Source organism: Tinamus guttatus, unplaced genomic scaffold (genome assembly GCF_059628265.1).
Source record: "Tinamus guttatus ecotype Peru unplaced genomic scaffold, ASM5962826v1 Tinamus_guttatus_pri_ptg000202l, whole genome shotgun sequence".
Lineage (NCBI taxonomy): Eukaryota > Metazoa > Chordata > Aves > Tinamiformes > Tinamidae > Tinamus > Tinamus guttatus.
The window spans coordinates 2,933,780-2,960,531 of NW_028288736.1; the positions used below are offsets into that span (position 1 = coordinate 2,933,780).

The 26,752-nt window shown below is 39.7% G+C and overlaps 2 protein-coding genes across 2 annotated transcripts; both read right to left on the reverse strand.

The window, feature by feature from the left end:
- Positions 1-911: 911 nt before the first annotated feature.
- Positions 912-14,602, reverse strand: HADH (hydroxyacyl-CoA dehydrogenase). Its single transcript, XM_088523984.1, has 8 exons — positions 14,463-14,602; positions 12,304-12,432; positions 10,854-11,011; positions 7,297-7,423; positions 6,244-6,333; positions 5,416-5,488; positions 2,535-2,651; positions 912-1,260 (listed from the first exon to the last, which is right to left on the reverse strand). Exons 1-8 carry the CDS (start codon positions 14,589-14,591, stop codon positions 1,142-1,144), a joined length of 942 nt encoding a protein of 313 aa, XP_088380110.1. The 5' UTR covers positions 14,592-14,602; the 3' UTR covers positions 912-1,141.
- A 2,675-nt stretch (positions 14,603-17,277) lies between these two features.
- Positions 17,278-25,990, reverse strand: CYP2U1 (cytochrome P450 family 2 subfamily U member 1). Its single transcript, XM_010226103.2, has 5 exons — positions 25,546-25,990; positions 22,390-23,019; positions 18,874-19,035; positions 18,034-18,201; positions 17,278-17,604 (listed from the first exon to the last, which is right to left on the reverse strand). Exons 1-5 carry the CDS (start codon positions 25,988-25,990, stop codon positions 17,426-17,428), a joined length of 1,584 nt encoding a protein of 527 aa, XP_010224405.2. The 3' UTR covers positions 17,278-17,425.
- Positions 25,991-26,752: the final 762 nt, after the last annotated feature.

Sequence of the window (26,752 nt, forward strand, 5' to 3'; positions counted from 1 at the left end):
AAACTGGAGCTCCAACCCTCACACTCATGTGCTCTCCAGCAGCTGGAGAAGAGGCAGCCTTGCAGCACTCCCATCAAGAACAAATCCGGACTCTGCTAGGCCCCAAGGAAATAAAGTTACAAAGCACAAGGTGTCTCACACCACTAGCCACACCTATTTACACAGCATGGATTGCTGTTTCAATCTCCTGAAGTACTTGATGGCAATAGTAGAGTAGTGCTGTAGTGAAAAATGACACTTAGAATGAAGTGCCACTAAATAAGGCCAATTTATAGGTCTCAAAAAGTATACAGAAGACTTTATAAGCTTCCTAGTCTAGTTATTAAAAACAAATCTATGTACTAAATTCATCAAATTAGGAAACACCTTCATTATGTTTCTATAGCAACTAGCAAAAGGTAGCCCTAGACCTGCAATTGAAAAAGCCTGGAAATCCAAATAGAAATACAGAGTTTTCTTTTAAAGGCAGTATTGGGACTCTTCTGTGCAGGTGATAGCCTGTCTCTGCAGGGTTTTTTTGTTGTTTTTAATATTACACTCAAAAGCATAAGCTTGTTCAAGGCTGGTGCAAAGTGGTGCAAGTACAAATGTACAAAATGTTTTCCTGTGATTCTGTGACACTGTAATTTACACCTACAGATTAGCACTGCAATTAAGAAAAATCCTAACACAACAACATACTGCCTTTCCACCTCTGCATCTGCCAGCGCGCAAAAAGACTGCCACCCAGTGGACTACGACCAAGTACATCAATTGAAATCAGGGCATTCAGTATACAATTGTTGAAAAATTTATTTTCATGAAAATTTACTTATTGTTCAGATTTTTTCCCTGTTAATAAAACAACATGTGAAAATACATAAATTCACTTGCCAGTATGTCCTGCACTTGGGGGGGAGAGAATCAATATCTGCATGAAGGCACTGTACATGTAAAGCTTTTCAGAATTTCAAGACAAATTAATCTACCAAAACATGCTTTTGGCACATAAATTGTTAAGTAGTACAATCAGTTCAGAGGTGGATTATGCTCTAAATGCAGCTCATGCCATCCTTGGGAGGGCATAAGCAGAATTCACCTGTAGTCTGGAAATGCTGAATAGCATACACAGATAAGTTTAACAGCTCCCAAATTTTGGAGTTCATTTGTATTTGTAAAATCCTTCTCCAGTCTTCTTACCCAGCTTCTTCTCTTCTACCAGTTTATTCAGCAGAGGGCTGGGAGCAAAAAGAGGATTGTTGGGTTCTAACGCATGCCATCCTGGTGGAAGCAAAAAAGTGCATGGATTAGTAATAGTCCTGTTTATATGGAAAGACAGAGATTTTCATCTCCTTGGAAAAAAAACTTAAAAGTTTAGCAAACTGAAAGAAGTTTGAAATTTATTCTAGACTCTCCCAAACCTTCATAAAGTTTCTGTGCTTCATAAAGCACAGCTCACTTCATAATCATGAGCAAGTCTAGCAATTAGTTTTTAGGCACAGTCTACTCAGAAGACTTTATTCTTGTAAGCTGAAGAATTGGGGATTTTTAATACTTTAAAAACAAGTGAGAATCTTTAAAATAAAAGAAAGCAAAAGACTAAGAAAAAGAAAGGGTCAGCTAAAAAGAGATTCAACTTGAATTTCTATCTGTGAAAGACATGGTCAGTTAGAGAACACAACCCTGCTCCAGAACACTGACTGAAATTATACATTGCTTGACTGTCTCTGACTAATGTATGTCTGCCTTCAAAATGTGCTACACCCTGCTACCATTTTTGTCATATCTCAAAGCCAGTGCTATATTAGACATACACTTTTTTATGCTGTTCCATAAACACTTCTGATGATCCTGTCATTAAAAAGTGGCCAACTCTATTTTCATACAATATGCAAACTCTATGCAAACTCTATTCCTAATTCATATCTGATATGAAATAGAGTACCTACATTCACTTTAAAGAGGTAAATTTTCCAAAAAAAAAAAAAAAAAGAATACAGCAAGACGTCTCCACATAAAGCACAGAAACTGCTTGGGTAAAGAGTTTTCTCTTTCCTCATATCATGTGCATGCCCATATGCACAGGTCTCCAAAGAAACTGAAGATGTCACAAAAATCAAAGCTAAAAATGATAGCAAGGGCACATTATTTCTGCCTCGTGTACCTTAATGGGTGCGGAAGAGGGAGGGGAAAGGCAAGATTTGTCCATTTGGGCTGCCTTCTTTTTATTATATTATTATTATTATTATTTACTTTAAGACAGTTTCTAGACCAGTTTTCACTTAGAAAACAGGCACCTATATTTCAGCAACAGCTTATGATTTTGCAGTTGCTGCAGCAGTAGCCATGGCAAGGATTAGCAAAGGAGATGGGACCACAACCAAGGTCGACTACTCTGTGTGGTTGAATTCCTGTTCCTTTCTCCTCAACAGTTACAAGGCTGCACCATAAACATTCTATTCAAACTAGTGAGGAGTCAGATTACAACATTTACCTACGATTTAGCTAAAAAAAAAAAAGAGAGAGAGAAAGAAAAGAAAATAAGCAAACAGTACCATCTATAATGTATTTACTAGTATCCAGTCCAACATAATCCAGCAATTCAAATGGACCCATGGGATAGCCAGCCCCAAGCTTCATAGCAACATCAATATCTTCCTTTGATGCATCTCCTAGAGAAAAGATTGACAGTTTGATGAACAGAGAGGATTCTGCATCTCCTTGCCACCACTTATAAATAATTAACAGGGTGTTATTTCATGCTGGTGATCTCTTCACTGAATTCTCTGCACGTTTCAGAACCACAAAAACTGGAGTCAGCACACACAAAAATATGTGCTGGAATACAAAGTTAAATCTCTCTCACCAAAGGACTGCAGGCCTGCTTCCTCCCTTCCTGCTTTCCTCTTGCATTTCTATGTACCAGGCTCAACCTACCAGAAAGCCTGGAGGAAGCATCCATCGCTATAAAGAATCAAGAGTTTCTAGCAGAGGCAAAAATCGACACCATCTGCTTCAGTCAGTGGCTATGCAGTTTACAAATCCTGCACTGACTGCATTAGTCACAGACAACCTTCCTTTCTTTCTTTGGCTGGGAGTATGATTTATATTGCTGTGGAGGCAGGCACATCTCTACTGTTTATTTCTACTGCACATTTGGAGATCCTATAAAAAGCAATCAAGCTATGCAAACCCCGGAAATACCTGTTAAGCACAAGCTTAGCAGGCAAAGTCTGTACATGCACCTAAATCACAGAAACTCAGAAATACATTTTCAAAAACTCCTGTAAGTAGAAAAACATCACTGATAACTTTGTATTAAATAACACTGATTTTAATGTATCTCCCTTTATTCTTTACTGTTCTCTTTTTTTATCTGCTTTCTTATTTGCGAGAAAGGGGGAAAACTTAGCCTCTACGTTTCACAATGCCAGCATAATTTAAGTTCCCTGAAGTCAAACACATGTAAACACTCAACATATTTGAGGTTGACAGTTACGTTTACCTCTATCAATGGAATTGGCACACTTGGACTGTTAGACCTGGCACTTTGCCACCTTACAGCTAATGGTAATTCACAAATATGAACTGTCTGCAGGAAATTAGCAGCATTACAACACAATTAAAAAGGGTAAAGGGACAAACAAGAGCTGTACCCTAGCTTATTCTTAGATCTACTAGGATATAGGAAACTTCCACAGAAACTTGACTGACTTTGCTTTTTAGGTTTTCATTAAAAAGAGTGAAAACAGACTATTACACATCAATATTTATAATATGTCCCCTGTTTAAACCTCTGTTAATCTGCTAAGTGTATTTTGCCTATGCAAAAGCATGCAAATCTTTAACCATTTAAACCATGGAGATTTTGCATAAATAAAGACTCAAGATTGACCTAATAAAATGGTATTTCAATGTTCAGTATTGTCAGGAAAGAGACCCAAATTCCTCATTAATGTAAATGACAATCTGACTCAAGAGTCTACTCTAAAAATTAATACAAGCGAGGTGATAAAAATTTAGCCTGATTCAACAGAAAATATGAATCAAAAGATAGCCATCAGGCTTCTCAAAACATTAACCATCTTTTAAAACCGGTTTCTTAAGAGTCAAGAGTCAATAAATGAGCTTTAACAAGCTTGGAAATATCCCTCTGTTGAAAAAACTACAAACAGAATAAAGATGAAATCAAAGTATTGGATTGCCTGGGCAGGTAACAGTCAATTTTAATATATAAATTCACTGACTGTTTTTCTCTATATTTAACTAAGTTCTTTTGTCTCCTGGAACATGCACAGTGATACAAGCCACTTAAAGGCATTTTTTTTACATATAGTAAAACAAATCCACAAACTATTCAGAAGAATTGTGATATTTTTCTAAGAGAGTAATGCCCCCTCACATCCATGCCTTCCTTTCAAGTCACTGAAATTTGCTCTTCCCCTCTTTGAGATGTAATTAGGTACATTTGTTGATGGATAAACAAGTAGTGTTGGGTTTATATTTATTCCTAGAGATCAAACCATCCCTCCCATGTGCTATAAAAGATACTTTAATATTTAAAGTATATTTGGAGGAATTCAGATAATGAATAGCTTTCATCTTTAAGAAAGTGGTGCTTCCAAAAACAAAACGTTTCAAATAATGTTCTTAGTAGTATGCAGCTACGAAGAGAACACTTTTCTGCCACACTCTAATTTCCTCTCTGTTCATTCACATTATAAGCTACATTTCTTTTCAAAATGATTATTTATGCATTGTAAATTAAGCATTTCTTCAGCGATTGTAATTATTTCTACCTATGCTCATTATTAATGTGAAAACAACCAGCATTTAAATGGAATTTCCTAAAGAACACAGGTCTAAAAAAAAGCCACCGAAGAGGAACAAGAGGTTTTCAGGGGCAACAGGATTCACCTCAGGTCACCTGTATTCCAATACCACTACTGGATGATAGAGAGTTTTATACTCCTTACCTGAAAATTGTGTGTGAATTGGTGTTTTCACTAGCAAGCCCTATATAATTGACCTCGGGAGAACTTTCCTAATGGTCCCTTGACGGAATATCCAGGCACTTTCATAATGGCTTCTTGGTGGAGGGAGAAGGGATTTCCTAAGCAATTGGCTGAGGGTATTTTTACAATGGCATTACACTTGCCTCCCATCCCCAAACCAGAAACATCTTCCAGCACCAGAAGTTTCCCACACAGGGAATTAGTAACTTCTGTCTCTGCATACACTGGCATTTCAAAATGAAGACAAGATCCTTTCAACTCCACACAGTGGCTGATATTTAAAGTACACTACCTCCAATTCTCATTTCCACCCTCTGAGGTATGGAAGTTGCAATGGAATCCCAACGCTTTTTCTGAAGATATTTATTATTTAGCAGAGTAATATGTCAACTTCTCCTGAAGTAAGTACCACTATAAGTACCTCTCTCAAAGAGTCGAACAGCTTCAAGCATATATGGCACCAAGAGACGGTTAACAATAAACCCTGGAGTATCCTACAAAAAAAAAAAAAAAAAAAAAAAAAAAAGGATTCTAGATAAAAATTCTTCACCAGTACTATACTCAAAACACTATATGACAAACTGAATAAGGGCAAGATGACACTTTTTTGAATCATCAAGTTTTGGAATGCTCTAAACTATATTTTTCATCTGATTAAATCTGCTCACTATTGAGCAATAAAGGATGAATTTCACAAACAAGGAACAGTATGCAAGCATTCATGACCACAAGTCCAACTCAGTAAACCTTAAAACAACTCAGTACAGTCAGTTGGTAAAAATCTTCTCCTTAGCAAAGTTATGCTGATACTGTATCTGAAGGTTAAAAAAGAGTATTCTTTTCCTCATGGCTTTTTGTGTGCTTGCATTGCAAGAAGTATTCCTGCTAAGCAGTGTACTTCTACCCCACTGCTCACTGCTAAACTACATTTCTGAAAGTTAAATCACTTCAGTAGCAAACACCAACGCTTCCACGAAAATATATTTGCTCTCAGATGAAGTTAATATGAAACTGATACAGAATGCTTAGACTAGAGTCACCCTACTTAGAGGAACTTGGGGTAAAAGGGGAGGCTTCCTTTATCAAATATTTCTAATGGAGAAAAGGTGATCTAGACTAAAAGCAGCCTGAACATTCTTGATGTGCACTTACAATTTAACAGAAACTACCACCTTAAACCAAACAGTTTTAAGAGGGAATAGATGTTCTCAACACTGCACACCCTCCCTCATAATCCAAAGGTATTCACCTTACAACTGACAGGACTCTTTCCCACTGCTTTGCTGAAATCCACAAGCGATTCAAAAGTCTTTTGGCTGGTCATTGGTGTCTTGATAACCTAGACAAGGGAAGTAAGCGAGAACAAATACATTTTTAAGCAGAATCTTTCTCACCTCATGGTATGACAGCAAACCACAGTTCAGAATTCTATTACAAAAATTCACAAAATGTGTGTTGCAAAACACAAATTTGATTATTATATATGCAGCAGAGACAGAAAGCTATTTTTAAAAAGACAGCCAAAGCATTTTTCATATTTTGAAATTAAATGTTTGTTTGGAAAACTTCCCCATTTACCTGGTATGAATGGTAAAAACATCTTTTCAGAATCCCATTCAAAGATTACAGTGTAACAGAACAACTTTACAAGCACATAGTCTCTGTTGTCTTGAGAACATATTGACATGATTCTAGAGAAATATATTTACACACACCGCTGTTTATGTAAAGGACACAACATTACTTGTCCAAACGAATCACGACCACAGGCAATTAAAGAAAAATGAAAATCTGTTTTTCGAATTTGGAATAGCCTGCTAGCTTTCAAGTAGTACCTTCCCATCTGATTTTCTTCTCAAAGGAGTATTTTCCTTTTGCCATGTGTAGTCTTTCCCAGAACATTTACTAGAGTGTGAATGCATTAAGTTATGTATTAGACACCCAACATAAAAAAATAATGATTTGCAGAAGCTAAACTGGTTGTGATATCTGTGTCGAAACTCAATCTCCACGTGCAGTAACTGTCAAGCAAATTGCAATACGTAAGTATTATGGTTGAACTCCAAGTTGGAAATACTTCTAAGTTGCTTAAGAGTTCTCTCCCAGTCATCCGATGACTAATGATGAGGTCAACACAAAACCAACGGTAGCAGGCACCCTTTCTCAGGGGAAAGGAGATAGTAGTAGTTTTTACTTTTAAGTTATATAAAAATATCTGAGTCACATTTATGCAAGATTGAAATGACTTCTAATAAATATTTCAGTATTTTTAAATCTTATTACATTATTATTAGACAGTTACCTCCACAAGCTTCATCATAGGCACAGGATTGAAGAAATGGAGACCACCAAAACGGTCCTGCCTGGTGGTTGAGTTGGCCAACTGGGTGATTTGCAAGGATGAAGTGTTGCTTGCAAAGATTGTATGCCTGGAGAGAGAGACAGAAAAAAATTTATATATATATATGTATATATATGTGTGTGTGTGTGTGTATGTGCATATATATATATATAAAATAAAATTGACATCTATGTTTCTGACATAGATGTTCTGACAGTGGAAGACCGGAGTAGACATCCATAGACTTAGATATATCCCTGTAGATCAAACTTATCTTTTTGATGAAGTATAAATACAGCAATGAGCAATGACAAGGAAAGGAGAGAAAAAAAAAAAAACACCACTGGAAGCAGCGCTGTGTGGGATTACAACTCCAGGTAAAGTATGTTGAACACTTCAGTACATCAAGCACATGGATTTTTAAGTTAAAGAAAAAACATAATTAACAACCTACTCCAAACCTGCTCCAGAAAATTTATTCAGTAATCATGGAAAGCTAATGGAATTTGTTATTTTAAATCATTTAGACATCTACAGAAATCAAACCTTTTGACATCTCAAATTTTTGGAATCTAAAAATATTTGGAATATTTTTAATAATCATCAGTTAGAGACCTCATAAACAAGATTACTACCAGAGAAAAGAGCCAATGAAAAGGCAGAACAAAAAACAGCTACAAGGGATGCAAAAAGGAATACTTCAAGGGATATAAAAAAAATTTAAAAACTCACTTTAAGACATTTATATATATGAAATCCTTTTCACAGGCATGTACCCGATTTACTATTTGCATAATGCTTTATTTTAGAAATATTGCAGTGCCTTCACATCCCTGTCAAACCGACAGCACACAGGAAAGTGCTCTAGGTGACCCTGTGTGTGCAGGGGGGTTGGACTAGATGACCTCTAGAGGTCCCTTTCAACCTTAAGCATTCTATGATTCTATGAGCGATATTTTCAGAAAACTCACATGAGCTGCAAAAATCAGCAGTTAAATTAGACATGAAACCATACCTTCCATTTTGGACTATATCCTATCTACCTTCCAAAAGGTTATCCTACTGGACTGGTCAAATGTCAATCTGTACTAGCAATTCATTTACATTCTACCAAGATGTAAATTAGCTTCACAACAGAGCTTTCACAGTTATGTGCAAGTCATGGAGACATCACACAGGGCCATTAAAAGATAGCATTTTAGGATAAAAAACATGCTCTGACTTCCATTTTATTATTTATGTTGACATTTTGAGAATTGCTTTAGGAGATGGAAATAAAAAATTCTGAGACTTTCTATTCATAATTTTTACAAAAGTACTTTAGTTGCTTCCTCACCATAAAGCAGGTCCTACATATTTTGAGGTGGAGTAATAAAAAGAATATTCTGTATTCCAGAATTTTGACCCCCCATTTGAAAGATGCTTATCTTTACTAAAAATCTGTCACTACACACAGAGAACCAAAATATTCATATAAAAATATTTTCAACCCAAATCTAAACCTAGCAGAGATTACATCAGACAAAATAATGCACTTACAATAAAAGACTTTAGCATCATATTTGTGCCTTAATCTCACACAACGTCATACGAAAAAAAATGTAATTAAATTTGTACTGCACTCGAGGGTGTTTTATTTACACTTTCTGTTCTGATCAACCAATTGATTTAAACTGAGTTTACAATGGAAGAAAAATACTTCCATGACTTAGGTACACAATCTAATCTTCAAGTGACAGCTGAGTTCAAAGGCTTTTGAAAGCAGCAATATTAGCAAAGCTCTAAAAGAGCTTTTCCAGGCATCAGTGTGCTTTCTTTTGGTGCCATCTAGTGGGTCACAGGACGAAATGAAAACCAGAATTAAACTCAAGAGAAACCTATTTGATAAAACTTACTGTTATAGTTCATCTCTTTTTTGACAGTGAATCTGAAGAACACTTCTTCTTATCCAGTTTTAAAGCACACTGATTCTGAACATATTGAAAAATCCAGAAACACTAGCCAGTTTCTAGATAAGTTTCCTGCATTCCCACCACCCAGAGATTACCAGGAAGAAAGAAAGCAGAAGTTTATGAAAGCAGATACTTCAAAATTCAGGAGCACATATTCATGATGCTCCTGTTTGCAAAGGTACTGCAGTGTTTAAATGCCTGAAAAAAATAGGAAGACTTATCTTTGTTGCTGTAAATCAAATATAGGAAATAAATATACACCTGTCGCATCTGAAGAAGCAAGTGGGACACAAGTGGGATACAGTACAAAGGAAGAAAAGCACAAAGTTTCACATTTCCATAATTCTTCATGTTATATGGAAAGTTAATAACACAGGCACATAGCTACCCATCAGCTACCCCTCTGGTAAGCCTGAAGATTTGCATTAACACATGCCCTCATACATAAACTTTGCCTATAACATACAGTTCAAAGTGTCATCAATGTCTAAAGGGTCACAGAAACAAAAATCTTCCAAGGACTCAATTAAAATCATCTTTAAATAAATCTTAAGACATCAATCAACCTCAAGTCTACTGCCCCTCCTATGTTAATGTAACAGTCAACTGGTTTAAATTGTGAAGTTGATGTTGAAATCTTAGCAAAGGCTGTATGACAACAGCACTGACACCTCTTGCTTTATATTACATCAGCTTATCAAATACAGTAAATAAAACCAATTGCATCAATATAAACATGGGAAAATACTGACTGAACATTTCTGCTTTTCCCTCATGTTATTCACATGAAGTCAAACTCCCTGTATTTCTCACATAACTAAAAATTTCCATTTGTATCTCACAGCTAGTATTTTAAACACTTGGCTGCTATTATGTTTCATAACTTTACTGGCATTTCTTTCTTTCAGATATGCTGTTATCCTGCAGCTTAGATTCACCATTTACTTCCTTTTTCTTCATCAGTAAGGAGAAAAAAAAATAAAAAACTAACCAACTTTCAGATCAATTGCAGGACTGAATGTTAAGTACACAGAATTTGCATAAAAAGGAGTAGCCAGTTCATTTCATGCTTCTATAAAACTATCATTATGAAAGATCCCAAGCACAACAGATGCAAAATATTAAGTATAAGCTGCACAAAAACATTTTCTATTTAGCAATTTGACAGGCTTATGCTAATTAAAGTTAATCTGCTGCAGAAAATTTTAGTCTTCCTCATGCTTTTCTTCAATATGAAAAATTTGTTGGTAGCTGAAAGGAATACTTAGAATGACTTGGAAAAGAAGACTTTTAAATCTTTTGAGTAGATGAAACATATCACAGACCTGTTTATATCCAAACATAAGATGAAGCCCCCTACACGAAGCAATGCAAGAAATAAATAAATCCAGTCTATGCATCTGAAAATGTCTGGAACATCTGCACCTGTCAAATATTCTCTACTACATTCCCTATTAGTCTGAGGGGAAAAAAATATGTTTTTAAGAAAATGGAGAATTAAGGCTTTAAAGAAAGACAGAAGATAAAGATGTAAGTTTCAAAAAGTAACAGAAAAAATATACCCACTCTGGAGCAAACTTATCCAGCGTCTTGAAGAGCTCATTTTTTATTTCCTGATTCTCCACAATAGCTTCTATCACCAGATCTGTGCTGTGGACCACTGCTACTGCATCCGTGCTTGTTGTCAGGTTCTTCAAGGTCTTCTCAATGAACTCAGTGCCAGCCTGAAAGATTTCAACAAGTTCCAAATTCTATTTACAATGATTTCATTTATTTCTATACGGAAATCCCATATAGATCCTCTGAAGTGTATTTAAGCCCTCAAAACTTAGAGCATTCTGCTACATTTCAAAATCGATGAGAAAGTTCCTAGCATATTTCAGGAAGGCTATTCAATCCATTCCCAAGTTCAACCTTCAGCATAAAAGCACAATCTTCACCCTAGTTTTTGCTAGAAATGAGGGGAAAAAAAATCTCTATCTTCTGACTAGCAAAACTGCCAATCACTGACTCTTGTTTGTGAAGACAAAAATCAAACACAAATGAAAGACTTTCAAAAAAAAAGAAAATAGAAACCTAACACAAGTAAAAACATACCTGCATACTAAAAATACAATGTCATATTTGAAGTATAACCACATCATGTGCACAACTTGCTTTTAGATTAAAAGCATCTGCAAAGCAGGATTTGGAGTCTCTGTAATTATGTGTAGGTAATTATATTGCTCTAGTTATACTGCTATTATTACAGGTTTTCGCCTATACTGACTGAGGCAAACAAGTCCTTTTTCATTTCCTTTCTGTGCTGCACCATTCATGCTGATAATCATCAATACTAGGATATACTATCTAGAGAAATAGGTATAAAATACAAATCGCATCTGCTGTAAAGTGCAATGTTACACTTCCTCTCCTTCCAAGCAGCCAAATAAATTTAGAGAAACAGGCAAAGCAGCAAATAACTTTTAGGATATAAATTTAAACGCATCAACTGCTGCACAGTAACTGGATGTATGTAGGTCTTAACGTAAACACTCAGAATCTTGCATCTCTAGTTCAGGTACAGAGTAGTTAAACTTGCAATTTCATTTCCTTTGCAGTAATTGTTTTTTGTGCTGAAGCTTTTAATCAACAAAAGCCTCCTTACATAGGTATTATGACAAACTATGTAATGATTATTTTTATGGCTAAAATGGATGAATTCCCAGTTGATTGAATAAAGATACTTGTGATTAAATTAGAATGAACAATTTATCAGAAAGTTTAGCATGTGTTTTAATGAAACCTTTATCTTAAGGCTAAAGTCTAGAATAAATAAGAGAAGACTTCTCTCAACCTTTCTGAGTCAAAAAAATCCAAGAAAATGCAGGCTCTTCCAGCATAGGGAAGAGGCTTACTTTTCAAGCCAGTATATTAACAAGATCTATAATACTGCAACTGCCAGCAATCAGAAGTTCAAAATGGCAGTTTTGTATTGCCTAAGTTTCCCTAAAGGTGTAAACACAAAAACAACAACCTCAGGCTTATCTGCAAACTTCTTCTTTGTCACTCTTTTCAAGCTCTCTTCAATTCCTTTTGTAGACTTTTTAAGGATTTCTTCTGACTGGTCTACTAACACCACAGTGTGTCCTGTAGCTGCTGCAACCTGGAAAATAAAAAATAAAAATAAAAAAGATTTGATATCAAGATAATAAAACAATTGTATTAATTTCTGTTGGGGCGGACAACTCCCTAGAAGCAGGCAGAAAAGAACTGAAGGATATTCAGCTGATGTAAAAATTAGGCACTCAATGTTTCCACTATTTTAAATTGCACACCACTATTTTAAATTGCACACCTGAGGGACTTACATTCTGTAGACTTTCACTTTACATCTAACTTGCACCTAGGGACTAAAAACTAATGGTGCCTACAGGATCAACTGCAAAACAAGTTAGCTGAGATTAAATCAGAACAGAAAACTGTCCTCCGAAGACAACCTGTCACTGTTCTTGCCCAAGCTTCCCCACCTGGTGTTACAGTCACCACTGGTTTGAGATGAATTTAATATGCATAAATCAGAGGTAGAGGTCAGCAGACCAAACCTCTCTCCTCTGCAGCGGTAGAAGACTGCAACCTCAGTTCAGATACTGCTGAATATCACACTTTATTTTTTGACAAGCTGCTAAAACAAAATAAAACAAACAAACAAAAAAACCCTAACAACAGCAACAAAGGGCAATCTAACAGAATGTGCAGATTAACTGCAGATTTTCCCTACAGACTTACAACCTTTAAACAGTGCCTAGGTTTCTCCAACATGAGAGCAACAACCTTTTGTAAAAAGGCTGATTATGAAGGTTCCTTTAGCGGAAATCTCAAGTTCTAGTGTCAAGGTACAGAGAAGTGTTTTTACCAGATAAGTTAATAAACAACTAGCTAATTCCATAAGGAAAGGGGGAAAAAAAGAAAAAAGAAAAAAAAAAAGGAAACAACAAAAAAATCCACTCCTAGAGATTTGCCAGAAACATGAAAAATCTTCATTTCTGAGAAGGAAAAGGATTAACTCATTAAAACAGGACAGTGCTATTTACAAACTCAAGGTTCTTCTGGTTTCAGACCACCAGATCTCATGGTGTGACACACACTCCTGCAGGTCCACCTCTCCAGGGGGTTTGCTGAACAGGCCTGTTAGTCACAGTGCTGAGCTCCCCTCCTCCAGGGCAAGCACCGCCATTAACACGAGTACATCCTGGAAACATATGCTACGCAATAATTTTCATAAAAAGCACAATGTATTAAAATAAGAGATTTTTAAAGTAATTTGGGGCTGCTTTCTTGCAATTAGCTCTAAGAGAGAAAACTTGGGCAGAATGTTTCAAGACTGAGGCCCTCCAGTTACTGGAATTAAGAAACACACTTGTTTTCCTAATCCTTGCCTCACACACGTAATGTTTTATCTGCAATGGGTGCTTCCTTAGTTTGCCTTTGCTGATCAGCAGCACGAAGAGGCAGGCTTCGAGGGCTGGGAGAATAGGGCTGGTATGTAACAGCAAGGCCAAGGCAGCCGCTCGCGCCCAGCACGTGACACTTTCGTCCCAAGCACAGAGCTGCTACTCCACCTCTACGCCCCCTTTCCCATATCTGTACAGACAGGCCTCAAGTCTGAAATCCCATCTGGATTTAACATTAACTGGAAAAGGCACGGGGGAAAGAAAAGATATGAGAACTATGCGAGAAGGCGCAGAGAGCGGCAACAGTGTCTTGTGCTGCCCCGAGCGGACATGAGAACTTTGCTGGTTAAACTTTATGCCTGTGAACTACAGCTAGGCTGTAGCTAGCCTCATAAAGCCCCCAAAGCCGCGACAAATCTATGCAATCAAGAGCCACTAAAGGCAGTCAATTAGCGTGCAAATGCCCAGACCATGCACCGCGGTCCGGAACCAAGCGGCGACGTAGAGAAACCTGCCCTCAGACCGGACCACGGCCCCACTACGGCAGTACGGCAGCCACCACAGAAAGCACTTAAACGGAAGAAAAAAAAAAAAAAAAAAAAAGGAAAGAAACGCAGGCGCAGTCGGGCGAAGCCCGCAGCCCCATGCAGGGCGTGCGGCACGCGCCCGCTAACGGCCGCCCAACGGCCGCCATGGCGCCCTCCGCGCGCGCTGCCGCGGGCGCCCCCGGGTCCGCGCTCACCTGGGCGATGCCGGCGCCCATGAGGCCGGCGCCGATGACGGTGACGTGCTTGACCAGCAGCTTCTTGGCGGCCGCCATGGCGGCGGCGGAGGAGGCGGCACGCACGAAGCGGCGCGTGGCGAAGGCCATGGCGGGGACGGCGAGCGCGGCGGGGCGGGGCGAGCGCGGCGCCGCGCGCGGGGCGGCGCTAACGGCAGCGCCAGGGGCAGCGGCCAAGCGCGGCTGGGGCCCGTGCCGCGGAGCGGCGGCCACGGCCTCTCCTCCAACCCTTGCCCTGGGGGCTGGTTTCCGCCGTCAGCGCGTGGCGAAGGGCACCGCCGTGCTCACAGGGACTCAAGGTCACAGACCAGGGCAGCTCAACATTAAACCCTGCCCTTCATAAAACGAGAAACATTTCCTCACCGAGTCTCACCTGACTGACATTGAGCTGTGAGGCTTTACAGGAGCTCAAACTTGGGCAGGTAACTGCTCTCTGCATACACACGTTGTGGCCGAGCAGGTAGTTGATGACATTCTCCAATGCCAAGTTACCACCACGAGGCAGCTCCACAGCTGCTTCCCTCCCACCCGGTTCCTCGGCTCTTTCTCCTCACAGAGGCAACTCACCCTCACTCCTGTCTTCCCCTCTCCACTCTTCTCTCTGCCTTTTATTCCTTCAGAGTAATGGTGTTTTAAAACTGTACCAAAGGAAGGAACAGGCATAACATTTCTATTTTTTACCCAAAACATGTATGTTCCCATCCTCATTTTCTTCTCCTACCTCCCTAATACCTTCTGCTTCTTCATCCTGTAACATCCTCTTAACTCAAGAGCCTTTTTTATAACAAGTAAAACAAAAAATCACAAGCTTAGCCAGCAAATGAAACTCATTAAAAGGACAATGCAAAGCTGTCACACACTTACTTAGGAATGGCTTTATTAAAAACAAAATGATTTTAAAGCAAACTCTGAAATCAATTTTAGAAATACAGATACTTTCAGCATTCAGAAGTAGACTTCCACTTCTACAAACATACATATTTCAATAAGGCCTCAGAGATAATTCTGTTCAGAAAAAAATGGAAGAGGGGTACATTTACAATACAAAACCATCTCTTTCACCACTTTACTTACAAGTCTACCAAAAATGGCTACACATTTTTACAACCAGAAACATCTTCTTGTTTTTATCGTACAGTTTAGACACTTCCATGGCATTCTTCTATGAAGGTTTCAGTACATCCAGGACATACATATATATATATATATATATATGTATGTTTGTCATTTGCAGCACCACCTTGCATCCTGGCAGACATTAACACAAATGCACCGTCACATCAGCATTTGCGGCTTGTCACATTGTGCAGTACTTGATTATAGGCATCACCAAAAATTGCACTCTGAAGGTAGCATTTGTAGAAAGATAGTGTCAAAGATCACATTTAAACTAAATTCAATAGGCAAAACAAGTATACATATCAAGTCATTTCACAGACTAGATTATATGAATTGTGTCTTCCTTGGAATCTATAAAAAGAAACTAAAGTGCTTTTAAAATGTGCCCTCACTGATTAAAAAGGACATGTATTTTATATAAATAATCAATTGCACATTAAGATCATTATGCTGCTTAAAAAGACATTCTAGCAAAAAGATAAATATTATCAATATGTAATTTTAGCTTTGCAATTACGCATTACCATTTTAAGGAGGTTCAGGCAAAAAAAAATTAAACTGTATAGAACCTACTTGTTCCTTGTAAAATATTAAGGAATAAATGCTTATTCCAGGCTGTCAGGCTTTTATCAAAGCCTAGTGTTAGTATAATTAGATTTGGTATTAACTTTTTATTATGCTATGAAGTCTTCAAAAAAATTCGCATAGGTATTGAAGCACATATTAGCCTATGAAGGTAGAAGGTGAGCTTACATAAGCACTGCAGGTTCTTACACAAACCATACGGTACCTTAGCAACCAAATGCATCATTCCGAAATTTAGCCACAGTGATATTCAAAATAACAAAGAGAAAACTTTATACCCAAAGCAACTGTTTTGCAGTCTTTGCAGCACAACCTTTTTTTTAAGGCTTCAAGTGAAAAAGTTACAAAAAGAGGTAATTTCAATTTCAAGAGTTGAATTTTCTTCTAGATTTAAGGTTTGGTTTCTGCTACAGACTACCCAAATTCATTCTGCAGTCATTTTCACATTACAATCTTGTACTTTTAACCTCAGGAGCTAGACACCGCTAGCATTGTCTAGAGCCCAATGGGAAAAAAGGCTGAAATACAACTCCCTTTAAAGATGATATGTGGATTTACTTCCTATGAAGTTCTGCTAAATCAAAGAGGTGTATAGGGATTTAAAGATGATTAAAACAATTACTTAAAGGTTAATTGTTGCCTGACCCCCAGAAGATTAAACATTTGAGAGATCTTCAAATAAATGGTGAGCTTATGCAGAGCAAGTGTTCCCTTCAGAAAGGCTTCCCCCATGATTAGTTAATACTGCTAAACAGTATAAAAAAGACAGTAATATATTATACCAACTACAGAACTTTTTTTTTCTCGCCATATGCAAGACAGAAGAAAGAGCCAAGCCTCAAGTTTGTCAGATTGCTCATTTCCATGCTTAAATCTTTACAAGATACATCGGTAGTGCCTGTGCTGCTGTATTTGAAATGCGACTCCAGTTCTCAAAGTCAACCAGGACAACCAGCAGTTGCCCATGAGGGCAGAACCTGAGTGCAAACAAATTTCAATATCAGATTGCAAACTACAGCGTTGTCAGTTCATCTGTGGAATGCAATAGCTGACACAATAAAATCATCCCCTTCCAGAAGCAGGAAGGAACATTGCCACTAATTATGAAAGTCTGTGCAGTCGGTGTTTTTCTGAAAGGGAAGTAGCACAGTAAGTTGGAAACAAAATAAAGCTGAAATAAAGTGCAATATTTCTTCATTTAGTCTTTTTTGATGTTATTATCATCTCTTCAAAGCTATTAGTTTGAATGGACACGGAGCTAAGGTTAGACCAAACCTTCCCTCCATGGATGGTTTTGTAGCATTTTCAGGGTACAAAAATGTAAAACTTTGCATGAGACTCGCAAAAATTAAGAACAGCTCCATTTTTGCCAACTGCTCTCCCATGCACACACGTTTACCTAAAGAACAGTTAGAAAGAGACATATTACCAGTTTTATAATAACTCTTGATCTATTTGTTGCTATGCACACAATCCCTGTAGATCTTCCAATCTGAGAAGGCCTCAAGCAATAAGTTACAAACTTCTAAAGCTTTTGTCTCCAGTATTTGAGTCTGAGTCTTGCTCAGTTTTACTGCTTGATGCGAACTGCATTTACCCTGTATTATCAAATTACTGTTAATGATTTCTCATCTCTGCCAGGCAACTGAAACTTTCAAAAATCCAACTACTTTGTTTTGCAAGTAACAAATCACAATAATAAAAGACGTTCTATAGTTACTCCTATGAGTCCCTTTTAAATTTCATGCCTTCGAGGCTCTACACTTCAAAAAATACCTGCCTGCCCTCCCCCAAAACACCATCTACTGAATGCAACCAAGTATCTTACCCATTCCAAAAGGAACGAAGGTCTCTTTCTTAATTAGCTGGCCATTTTCATCCAGAAATCTTGTTGGTTGGAAGTCATCTGGTTTCTCCCAAATATTAGGATCTCTGTGTACTGACCACAAGTTGGGCACAATCACACTGCCCTTAGGAATAACATATCCTTGCAGCACTTTAAACCAAAGCACAAAAACAGAACTTGTTGGGAGCAAACAGAGGATACCTTTATACTTGAAGGAGGACTAGAATACTTCATGATAAGGACAGGGATACATAGCTGTGGACGGCAAACACAGCAGGAGTTTAAGTAGCACTGCTGCCACCTGAATTATAGACCCACTGGGGCAGCATGTGGGAGGTCAGAGCAGCTAGAAAGACACCATGTTTTGCCAAGAGCTCCCTGCAGGCAAAAGGAAGCAGGGAAGCTGCAGTCTCATTGCTCTGCTCCAAGGCCTCATTCGAAATGCCAATATCACAGCAGCACCACAACCAAAAATGCCCTCAGCTAAATGGAAGCCATTTGATTATTTTTTCTCCTATTCCTGTGTTGTCACAGTGCCCTATCAAAATGAAGACAGAGGGTAAGGAAGAGGGATAAGTAATCTCTAAAGGATATTGAAGCGACTAGTCTCAGTTGCATCCCACTGTCTTACTATAAACCACACTGCACATTCCTTAGCTACATGAGTCTCAAGCCCACCTAATCTCAGTGAATGACATTTTACATGTTAGGGTTACATGTTACAAGATATAAATGAGGTCTTTTTACATCCTCACTAGATGTCCCTTCAGACTTTCATCCACATAAGAAACACTGTATTAATGAGTCTCTAGAAATGCTTACCAGCGGTTTCTGAGGCCATTCGAGGGATAGAAAGGGGAACAACTGCAGTCATCCTTTGCACTTCCATAATGGTTGCCTCGGTGAAGGGCATTTGAGCCTTGTGGGTGAGAGAGGGAACTTTGTCACATCCTAGAACTGCTTCAATTTCTGCATGAACCTTCTCTAATGAAAGGGATAGAGAAGAAAAAGACGCAGAGTAAGACGGCATTATTTCAGTTTCACTTGTCTATGCATCATTTTTTGCATAAGTTTGTCAGAGATGACTGCAAGACCCTAAATGAAATAACTATGCCAAGAGAAGCCTTAAGAACAGACAGAGTTAAGAACAAAGCAACCAAGCACAGCCTGACAAGCGCCTACAGAGTGAAACAACTTCATCGTCAGATACTTTTTCTATACAGGAAAAATACAGGAAAAGCTCTATTCCAGTTCCAAATGTAACAATAACCTCAGCTTATATTGTAACTCTGCAGTAACTGGAATGGTGAAAATACCATTCCTGGTCTGCATGAAAAGAACAAGGACCACCACCACAGGCCACACACACTGCTTGCCTGCTCTCGTTTCCCATCTCTAGAAAGACCCCTTTCTAAAAATTGAAAAAGATAGTGAAGACATGGGAAAACTTTTAATGCAGTTATTTCATTCTGGAGCAGAATCCCAATCTAGTACTGCATACGTTAAAGCCATACTATTTCCTACTTTCAGTTCACTGAACCACATTCAACTACTACTTTAGTACTCAAAAAGGCATCAGAAAACACTCCTTCTCCCAGAGAGACCTTCTTCAAATTAAAGACAGGAGATGGATGAATGAGAATGGAAATTAGGTCTCTAAGGAAAGTGTCAAATTATTTCACATCACTAAAGGCTCAGGTCAGAAACTTATACAAGTTTGAGATGCAAGATTTGCTTCACTCCTTTATGAGACAATATTAAGTTTTATTACACTTAACTTGTATTTTGGTTGCATACACAAGAGACTATGTTTAAAGAGGGAAATATATAAATATTAAGTGTTAAACAAAAATAATGTCATTTTTTACTCTTGATACCCTGAGTATTTTGGGGCTGTCCTGTTCACTGGAATCCAGGCTACTTGCACTTTGGAGCTTTTGCTCTCCTCTCTCCCTAGCACTGATTCGAGATTAAGTAAAAGCTTAATGCAAAAACTATCTCTGTTTTCAAAGAGATAGAAAGCACTCAAAAACAGCATATGGCTTGTGCTCTACAAACACTTGCTGCCCTCTATAAAGCATGCTAGGGAAACAAGCTCTCATATAAGGACTGCATAGCAAAAAAATATTTGCTAACAGCGCTCTGGTACCAGATTGTTTTTTTCTGCTACTTTCGTCACTGACAGATCATAGCCCTGCATTCAGGTATGCATGTCCACAGGGGTTTAAATGAGGAAAGTTTTCTGCATTCATAAAAAGTAATAATAATTACACTGGATGTTTCGTGCCAAGTATCACACAAGTCTTATGCCAAACAACAGTTCATAGGACTTTGCAGAAATATGTGGAATCCTACAGAAAAATCCCCAAATTGCTACTAACTATACTACCATCTGCAAAAACCGAGCCTCCAAGACTCCTTGTTATTTGAACTGCTCCACCAAATACACACACACATACATAAAAAAGAAACCTTACCTACTTTCCACAGATCTTCAGAACTCAAGGCCACCACAATGATTTCCCATATCTGCTTATGCGCACATCCCACTTCCCCCCTTTCATGTAGGAAGCGAAACTGGATTCCGCAGCCAAACAAGTCCTGTTTGCTGCTGCTGCTTTTTTCCCTTCTCATAACCCACCATGTGCCTTTCCATGAAGTGTCTGTCTGCAACACTCACTAGCAGTAAAGTTATGCACTTCCATAAATGGGATAAGAGAAACATATCACTATTAAAAAGGGGGCCATATCGGTTTCCCAAGCACCCAAGCAATCCCAACACATAAGGAATGGGATACTGAAAATAAGAGGATTCCATTACATAACTAAGCAATGCACATACTCAGGGAGTACTCTGGAAAGGGCAACTGGAGAGATTAGAAGTGTTAGAAATCAGCAGAAAAGGGAAAAATAACAGGACCAGGTATAGTAGCAGACAGCAGGAAAGGCAGTTAAAAAGAAGAAAAAACCTTTATAAATCTCACTTGGACAGTTTAGAACATATCTACTACATGTAACTGCCCAATTGTCACATTAGCAGTGATAATACAGCACCATTAAAAAGAATAAGCCCATACAATAAAATACTTCTACAGATTTATCCTCAGTGAACTCTATCTCCTACATACTGAACTAATGCCCTATTTTGCAATCTTTGCTCAACCATTTGCGTTGACTTTGTACAGTTAACTATGATCTTGACCTTTTTAAAGAGATCATTCCAGATAGATAGATGCTGTAAACAGTATCTATTTGCTAATTTGCAAAGCAGCTACAATACCCCAAAACCTACCTTGAGGTTTACTCTTTTTTGTTAGAATCAGTTGTTGTGTGTGACTTCAGGCGGGAAGCTGTTCCTAAATCAGTTGCTTTATTTTCATTAAATTCAACTATCTAAGTTTGCTTCAAATACAATTTTCAAGGCCTACTGAAGAAAATGATATCATAGCAACCACATACACTTTAATAACACTGAGTAAAAAATAAAGAAATAAGTGTTTGAAGATGAAAACTTATCTTAAATCCTGAAAATAACTCTTTCAAGTACTATTTTATTATTTCAATGTCTACCACAACTCTCTACAAGGCATTTTCTAGAACTCTGTTGAGTTCTAGCTCCAGCAGACCTGCTCCAGTATGGCAATGTCCTTTCTGTACTTGGGGTCCAGAACTGGCCACAGTGCTCCAGGCACAGCTTCAAGCACCAAATAGAGGATAAAAATAATTACTCACCCTTCTTTAACACGGACACAACATTTTTCTTTTCTCCAAGTCATCATCAGCCTAACCAACTGCTGTAATGTTTTCGGACTGAGAGAAAGGGGCCTTGCAACTACATCAAGCACGTGCCCAGGGAAGCCTAAAAGCAGACCTTACCACCAGAACTTATATATTTTATATGCCTTATATACCTTATATCACTCCTAAATTCATAAAGCATTTGTCAAATAGTGATTAGAAGCAACAACAGACCTGAGAGGTGACAACCGCCAAAGCTTTTAAAACATGCCAAGCTCCCCTTAAATTACTTTTCAGTAATTTAAGGATGGAAGTTGTCCCAAACTGGAAAAAAAAATGTAGGGATTGGTCAATTTAGATTGTTAATATGCAGAGGTAATCTAACGATCATAATAGCAGAGGAGGACTATAGATCATGTCTTATTACATACCAGCCTTTTAGGTTATATGTACATACAGCCATGAACTTAAACAACTTCTACATTGTTCCTGTCTACCTGATTGCTTCCATGCCTTCCTGCTAAAGCATGCCTGAAAATCACTAGGAGCTTTACAGACTGAAATAAAACACCTAGAATAGGTAGAATAGAATAGTCTTACCTTGTACTTCTGGGTAGAGAGACATATAGAGTAGGCACCACAACAGTGTATTGGAAGTAGTGTCTGTGCCTGCAATGAAGAGGTCACCAATGATAAAAAACAGGTATTCCTCATTAAAACTGCTCTCCTTATTCTTCTCCTCTTCTGCATGGAGGAAATACATATCAATGAAGTCCCTGGGATTTGCTACATCCAGTGTATCCCTGTGCTGTGCAATTATTTTCTTGAGAAAAGCAGTAATATCTAATTCTGTTTGCCTAAGTTCCCTGAAAGGCCCAAAGGGAAGGTAGTACAGCCAAGGGCAGACATTGACCAGCATCACAGAGCTGTTGACACTTAGCTCCAGGGCCCGCGCCATGTTCTTCAGCATGGTCTTGAACTCAGTGTCTTCATAGTCAAAGCGCTTTCCAAAAGTCATGGAACAGATAACATTGGACACTCCGTTGCGAATAATCGGAAAAGGATTAAATGGATCCTTGCCATGCTTTAGTATTTCTTCTTTTATGAACTTCAGTTCATCGATGATTTTCGGTTCTAAACTATGTCTTCCTACTCCAAAATAGCGAAGCGTTGAAAGAGAGAATTTCCTCTGTTCCTTCCAGACAGGGCCATAAGGTGCAAAAATAACACCTAGGAGAGAAAGGGAGAGCCTGAAACCAAGCCTCTCTGTTTTAAAGAGGGCATAGTTAAACACGCCTTGCAACCCTAAGGCCGGGCAGAGGGAAATGGTATATGGCAAATCTGTCCAAGCACAGGACTAGGAGCTAGGGAAAGAAAGCAGCTCTCCACAACTTTTGCAGCCTTGGAAAATCCCTCTCCCTCATTTTCCCAAACAATAAATGTACATAATAACTATATCAATGTCTTTATTAGTCTTTACAAGACACTAATAGATGGAAGAAAAAAAGGCACTGCAGAGGCTTTATTACAAATGGTAACAATTCTGCAGGAAATCTTCTTTTCAAAGTCTTGAGACAAATTCCATGAGCAGGACAGAACAGCAAGATATTAAACACAATTTGTTTTTTTCATTTCTTTTCTTCATGCTACAAGATTTCTCAAATCTGTTTGTTGCGTGTAGTTTATTACTAGTAACATGTTTCTTTAACTATAACTAAAGTACAAGACAGGCAGGTATGTTGCAAACAAATTGCAAAGGCGAAGGCAGATTCAGAGTGACTTGTTAATGACATACTTCATTTGCATCTCCATAACTCTCAAGCCTCAAGGCACATGTTCTGCATGAATGTGTCATCACAATGTATAATTTGAATGCAATGCCTTAGCTTCAAATATAAACGTTGTTCCTTTACAAACAAGGACACCTTGTTAGATTAACAAACACATCAGAGATATTACTATATAACTAAAATCCACTCCCACCACTTGCGATGATTACCATCCCAGCCTGGCACAGAGCTCTCCACGGCCCTGTATCTTCCAAAGCTCTGAAACCCCACAGCTAAGGGCATATGGAAAGAAGGGGATTTAAAAAAAAAAAAAAAAGAGAGAGAGAGAGAGAGAAGCATGAAGTTAGAATGACAGAGATAAGAGGGAAACTAAACCAAGCAGGTCATTACCAGGCAATGAAGATGGAATAGTATTTGACTGTTTTCACAGAAAATCCTCACATGAAGCAAAGTCAGATGTACCCAGCACAGATAGCATTTTTCAATTTCCTTTTTATAATATGCTTAATTCCAAAGTAACATCAACCCACGATTACCAGTTCCTGCTCATTTCAGACCACTAATCTTTTTGAATTGACTATTAAAACCTTCCAGTACAACCAGTTAAAAATAAATAAGCAAACACACAGACACACGCAGACAAACAAGAGTCCCTGTGGTATAGAAGCGAAACAACTCATTTTTAGGAAAAAAAAAATATTGTTAAAACAGCAAGTTTCTTGCTTGGCTACCTTCCCACACACGCACTTAATTTCTCACTGCTTCTTTTAGTGTTGCTGCAATATTGAGGACACTGAAAAGCGCAAAAATCATGGCAGATGTTGATGTCTAGATCTGCGCAGGGTAGGACCATAAAGGCTGATGAACCACTCAGGTTCTGTTCACCCTTCAGCCTGAATCCTCGTTACCCCTTACTGCTTTAGAAAAAAAACATTTTCCTAAAAGAAAAAAAGGTCCATATTTCTACTTCCCCATACAAGCTGAAGATCCAGCACACTTGCACAAAAGTCTTGGGTTAAGAACTCATGTCCACGATCTCCTTTAGCTTCTTACTGCATCTCCTATCCAGTTACGATATCCATCCCCCTTCACCACACAGTAGTGCCTGCTGTTTCTGATACTTCTTTTTGCCCTCCTCCATGCAGAACATATTATTTGCACCTTATTCACAATACAGCCACAGACAGCTGAGATAAGTCCTTCATTGTTCTGGAAAATGCTAACAAGCCAACTCAGGATTTTCACAAGCTATGATAGTAAATGTATTTTAAAACAAAATTCCAACCCCGCTGGTAAATTAATACTAGCTGAAGTCTGCCACCGACCCCTTTATGGGACCTTGGCTTGGGGTCTGCCCACTGCAACTAGATTTTATTATTGCAGCTGCAGCCCTGCTGAGTCCCCCGGAGCTCCGTACTTCAGAAGTGGTGACCGGCAGGCAGCTACGACAAAGGTTTCTTATCTTCACACCAGAGCGCAGTTTCTTGCCCAGTTTGGGTCGCAGCAGAGGTGGCAGCATCAGTCTGGTTCCTGCAGAGCTGCTTAGAGGCTCCAGCCTCCCCGCAGCACCTGCTCACAGAAGCTGCTCACTGCTTATCAGGGATTTTATCTCAGTATTTATACAAATTCTCTGTAAAAAAAACCTACTTGTTGATAGCGCCGGATAACCCCTGTGTCATTGTTACCACACGGTTTACACCGATCTAATAACACTCGACTGCTCTTCGCCTTTTCTTCCCCCGGTCATGGCTAAGACGATTCAGACACTGCAACAACGGCCACAAGATCCGCACCTAAAACCTGCCCGTTTAGCCCTGTTACAGCCGCGGTACCGACTGCCTTTTAACAGGGACCATCTGGGTTTTCAACCCTCCCCCGCTTAAGTTCCTCCGCCCGCCGCTGCAGTAACGGACCGTTAAGGGACCGCTAAGGGCGCGTAACGGTCGCGGCGCGCAGGGCTCCTTACCCTTCTTGCGGGTGATCATGACGACGATGGGCACGGAGGGCCGGTCGCTGAACACGTCCGCCTTGAGCACGAGCGCCTCGCGCACCGCCTCGAACGTGTTGAGCACGATGAGGGGGCGGCTGCCCACGAAGAGGCGGAAGACGCCGCCGTAGGTGTCGCGCAGGCCCGTGAGGAAGACGTGGGGCGACAAGACGGGGCAACCCTTGCCCTTACCCCTGCGGCCGCCCCACACCTCGGGCACCCAGCGCCGCAGCAGCGGCCGCGGCAGCAGCGCGAAGGCGAAATTGCCCACGAGCGGCCAGGGCGCCGGGCCCGGCGGCAGCCCCGCAGGCGCTCGGCGCCGCCGCAGCAGCCAGAAGCAGCCCAGCCAGCACAGGACGAGCAGCAGCAGCTCCGTGGCGCTAGGGCCGCGCAGCAGCCAAGGCCAGGCGCCCTCCGCCGCCATCCTCGCAGGCGGCCGCCCTCCCTCTCCCTCTCCCCCTCCTCCCTGCCCGCTCCGCCTCGCGGCGCCGCAAGATGGCGGGGCCGGCTGCGGCCTGGCGGCGCTGGGGCTGCCGCAGAGGGGAGGCAACGCCGGGATGAGGGGCGGCTGCGCCGCTTTAACGGCGCGGCGGGGCGGCGAGCGGCGCCCTCCGCCTCCTGCCCTGCGGGGGGAGCCGTGCCAAGGCCGAGGGCGGGTCCAAAGCGCTGCACGCTGGCGTGACCGCCTGCCCTTCACCCTTACAGCCTTCCCTTCCACCTCTGCAAACATTTATTTTCACTGGGCTTCTAAAAGCTCAGAGAATCCATCATCCTTTCCCATTACCACGCAGGGAGGCTCAGAGATCCTTTAAGGGAAAAAAAGAAAAAAAAAAACAAAAACAAAAAAAAAAAACACCACACACACCCACAACCCCAGCACACCACCAACTACACACCACCAAGTTCCACTATCACCCATGCCTCTCCTGAAGGGCTGCTCGAGGTCTAGGCTCATCCACTGCTCTTGTCCAACCCAGGACAGCTCTAGGACTAAACCTACAAGAATTTTACAAGCAAATTTATAAGCACTGTTACAATTTATTCTCCAGAAAGGTACTTAGATGTGTAAAAACCTGTTTGCAGCAGTGACTTTAAGTGCTCCCAGTATTTCTTCCCTTAAGAAAAAAGCACCACAGGCCACCAGACCAGTAGACAGCTAAAAAAGGATTCCAAGAAAGAGCAGCAG

Coding starts and splice junctions, on each gene's coding strand:
- CYP2U1 (XM_010226103.2), bottom strand. CDS start 25,990: ATGGCGGCGGAGGGCGCCTGGCCTTGGCTGCTGCGCGGCCCTAGCGCC. Junction 23,020..25,545: donor CATGATCACCCGCAAGAAGG/GTAAGGAGCCCT, acceptor TTTCTCTCCTAG/GTGTTATTTTTGCACCTTAT. Junction 19,036..22,389: donor TCTCTACCCAGAAGTACAAG/GTAAGACTATTC, acceptor CCCTTTCATTAG/AGAAGGTTCATGCAGAAATT.
- HADH (XM_088523984.1), bottom strand. CDS start 14,591: ATGGCCTTCGCCACGCGCCGCTTCGTGCGTGCCGCCTCCTCCGCCGCC. Junction 7,424..10,853: donor CTGGATAAGTTTGCTCCAGA/GTGGGTATATTT, acceptor CTCTCTCTCCAG/GCATACAATCTTTGCAAGCA. Junction 6,334..7,296: donor CTATGATGAAGCTTGTGGAG/GTAACTGTCTAA, acceptor TCCCTTGTCTAG/GTTATCAAGACACCAATGAC.